Source organism: Akebia trifoliata, chromosome 13, assembly GCF_017979445.1.
Source record: "Akebia trifoliata isolate Shusen 1 chromosome 13, ASM1797944v1, whole genome shotgun sequence".
In the NCBI taxonomy this organism is placed as follows: domain Eukaryota; kingdom Viridiplantae; phylum Streptophyta; class Magnoliopsida; order Ranunculales; family Lardizabalaceae; genus Akebia; species Akebia trifoliata.
In genome coordinates this window covers 5,066,989-5,069,997 of record NC_141387.1, presented here as the reverse complement: position 1 = coordinate 5,069,997, position 3,009 = coordinate 5,066,989, and the positions used below count along the sequence as shown (strand labels likewise).

The window sequence follows — 3,009 nt, the reverse complement described above, 5'->3', positions numbered from 1 at the left end:
TAGTTTTCCACTTCACCATATGGAATTTTCTCTCATCCTCACCATGCTCCATAGAACTGAAAACTAGGTAGCATACTCTTGATCAAGGTCAACTTACCACCTTTTGACAAGTACTTCTCTTGCCAACAACTAAGTCTTCTTCCCACCATCTTGATGACCAGGTCCCATATAACCTTACTATTATTGTGAGGATCGTTGGTCAAGGGGGCATTGTCATGTATTTGAAAACACAAGTATTTCTAATATTGACTAAAACGTGGAAGGGCATATCTAAATCACCCTATTATTAATGGGCGAAGATAGTTAGGGGTTTGTTTTCTTCTTTCATTCTTGGCAGAACTTCCCTTAAACGAATTTGTCAGAAAATTATGGAATTAATAATCTCTCTCCCCCTACACACACACACAGACCTGAGTTTAAACATTCTCTCTTTGATAGATCTAAGAATTTCATTTTGCAAAAAGACAAAGAAAGGATTATACAAGGACCCCAGAGGTCGAGATGACCTACCAGGGAAAAAGAGAAGAACTAGGGACCCATACCAGAGCACCACATCTGAAACAAGATCTCTAAAGAAAACCCCCTACATTCCTTGAATAAAATTGATCAATAAGGGATTTGCTGTTGATAATGATGTTATGAAGACTCTCTTTGCTTTATCTGCTATTAGCTTATGAAATTATTTTATCTTCCTAACATGAAATGTGCTAATATTGTCTTTTTTGGTTGTACAGTTCTTAAGATGGATGGTGGTAAGCGGTACAAACACTCGTTGGAACTAAATGGTGGGATATGTGGGTTACCTGATCCATTAATTCTTCATATTCTATCTTTCTTGAAGATGGATGATGTGATCAAGACAAGCTTCTTGTCTAGACGATGGAAATACTTGTGGACTTCTATCTCTTGTATGGATTTTGAAATAGATACAAAACCTGAAAAGTTCTTCTTGACCTTTATTGACAAATCACTATTTTTTCATGAGGTTTCTAAACTTCATAAACTCCGGCTCGTCTTCTATTACAATGAGACCCTGGACTCCCAAGTTTGTTCGTGGATACACTTTGCGGTAAGACGGTTTGTTGAGGACCTTGAACTCGACTTTTTTGGTGGAGAGTTCATTAATCTACAATCATGGAATCCTATAACTGTCTACAAGTTGCCTTGTTCTCTTTTTAACTGTCATTCGTTGACGGCCTTGAAATTGAGATGTTGTAATCTCAACCTGCCCGATTCAATGTATTTGAGCTCACTTAAAATCCTGTCTCTTGATGCTGTTGAGTTATCTCGTGACACAATTAAGGACCTCACAGTTAGTTGTCCACTCCTTGAAGACTTATCTCTTACAGAATGCAACTGGAAAAGTGATCTTTACATTTTTGTTGCGAATCTATGTCTCAAGAGCTTGAAGATAATAGAATTTCTTGATATTAACTTGGACACTAAGATAGAGGTGTGTGCTCCGAATCTCTTGTCATTAGAATTCCAAGTGTGCATGCCAAGGTCATCTTATCGTCTTAAGGGACTATCATCTCTTGTGAGTGTGAACTTTGATTTTGATGAGAAATTGCCTGAGTTGTACTACTATGAGGATGATAGAGATGCATTGGTGAAACTTCTTGAAGATCTTCATCATGTCAAGATCTCAAGATATGTGGTATATTTACTCAGGTAGGAATATCTTGAACGTCATCCTTGATTATGAGACTCCTTGATGCAGGCTCATATACTACTCTTAGTTGATCCCAAATTCAAACCAGCAAATATTAACAAGGGTATGCATGGTTGTTGAGAAAAATATTCCTTGCGAAAATCAATTTTGTAGAAAAAATGGTCCTTAAGAAATTGTTTGCCACTGTTTGATTGGACTTGGGAAAATGTCAAAAGAGAGTGTTTTTTTGGAAGAAAATTGTTTTCTCTAGGTACATGTGTAACTAAACATGTGACACATTGCATTATCCTGATGATTTTCTTGCAATCTAATAGACCCAAAGTTATTAATTATCACAGAAATGAAACAAATTCTCAACCTTCTGCACCATTTTTGTTTATTGTTCACAGGTTCTTTCAGAAAGAGAGGTGAGAGGATTTGATCCGCTTTTCCTTAATGTCACAAATTTGGAGATAGAGACAGGATTATTCGACTGTGAACTCCTAGGGATTGCCTATTTGCTGAGGAGTTGTCGTAATCTCAAGACCATTGTCATAAATATGGCCATGATAGATCTTGTCGAGGTATGCAACTGTATTCCATGGAGTTCATTTGGCCTTGGTTCCATTGTTTTTTCTGCTTTTTTATTCTAAATTCTCACAATTATTTATCTCACATGAATTTTCTTAATTTTCAGTTTGACGATGATTTTGATGGGCTGTATGATTTCGACGAAAGAGAATATTTGCAAGGACTCGACTTTTCTTCTTTGATGCAAACTATTAAGACCATTAAGATACATGGCTTTTTGCTTGTTTGGCACAAAACCCTAGAGGTGTCTCATGGGTCTAATATGATCGAAGAATTACTCAAACCCCATGAGAATGAACTAGAACTTGTGAGATTCTTACTGAAAGGTGCGAAGGGGTTAGAGAAAATGATGATTAGCATAGCTAAGCTGAATTGTTTTGATCAATTGGCGGAAGAAGAAAAGCTTAGGCTATTGTTGGAAGTTAATCAGAAGTTGCTAGCTTTTCCTAGAACCTCTCCACATGCTGAAATAATTTTATCTTGGAATAACCGATAGTATTTGTTGAAATTTCTTTTTGTGTTAGATTTGAAGTTTTGAACAAAGCCCTGTAAATCACCATATTTCTTTTATCGATGTGTGAGATAACTTTTGAAGTAAGTTAATTTGCAGTTTCAGAACTCTTGCACTAGAGCCGCACCAAAGATCCTCCAAAAAAATGAACTCTATTACCCATCCCTAAGTCAAATAATTTATAAGATATGATCCAACCATATCTAACATATTAAATCAAAATATTCGATCAAAAAGAAAAAAATATATATTGGAC

At 36.1% G+C, this 3,009-nt stretch overlaps 1 protein-coding gene across 1 annotated transcript; it reads left to right on the top strand.

Annotated features, from left to right (window-relative positions):
- The first annotated feature begins 738 nt into the window (after positions 1–738).
- On the top strand, positions 739–2,228 carry LOC147387474 (F-box/FBD/LRR-repeat protein At2g26030-like). The gene is made up of 2 exons (XM_086421306.1): positions 739–1,671; positions 2,062–2,228. The coding sequence occupies exons 1-2, from the start codon at positions 743–745 to the stop codon at positions 2,081–2,083; spliced, it is 951 nt and encodes a 316-aa protein (XP_086277432.1). The 5' UTR covers positions 739–742; the 3' UTR covers positions 2,084–2,228.
- The last annotated feature ends 781 nt before the right edge of the window (positions 2,229–3,009 follow it).

Excerpts from the sequence above, each read along its gene's own strand:
- LOC147387474 (XM_086421306.1), top strand. The coding sequence starts at position 743 with ATGGATGGTGGTAAGCGGTACAAACACTCGTTGGAACTAAATGGTGGG. Across the intron at positions 1,672-2,061 it reads TATGTGGTATATTTACTCAG|GTTCTTTCAGAAAGAGAGGT; the intron begins GTAGGAATATCT and ends TATTGTTCACAG.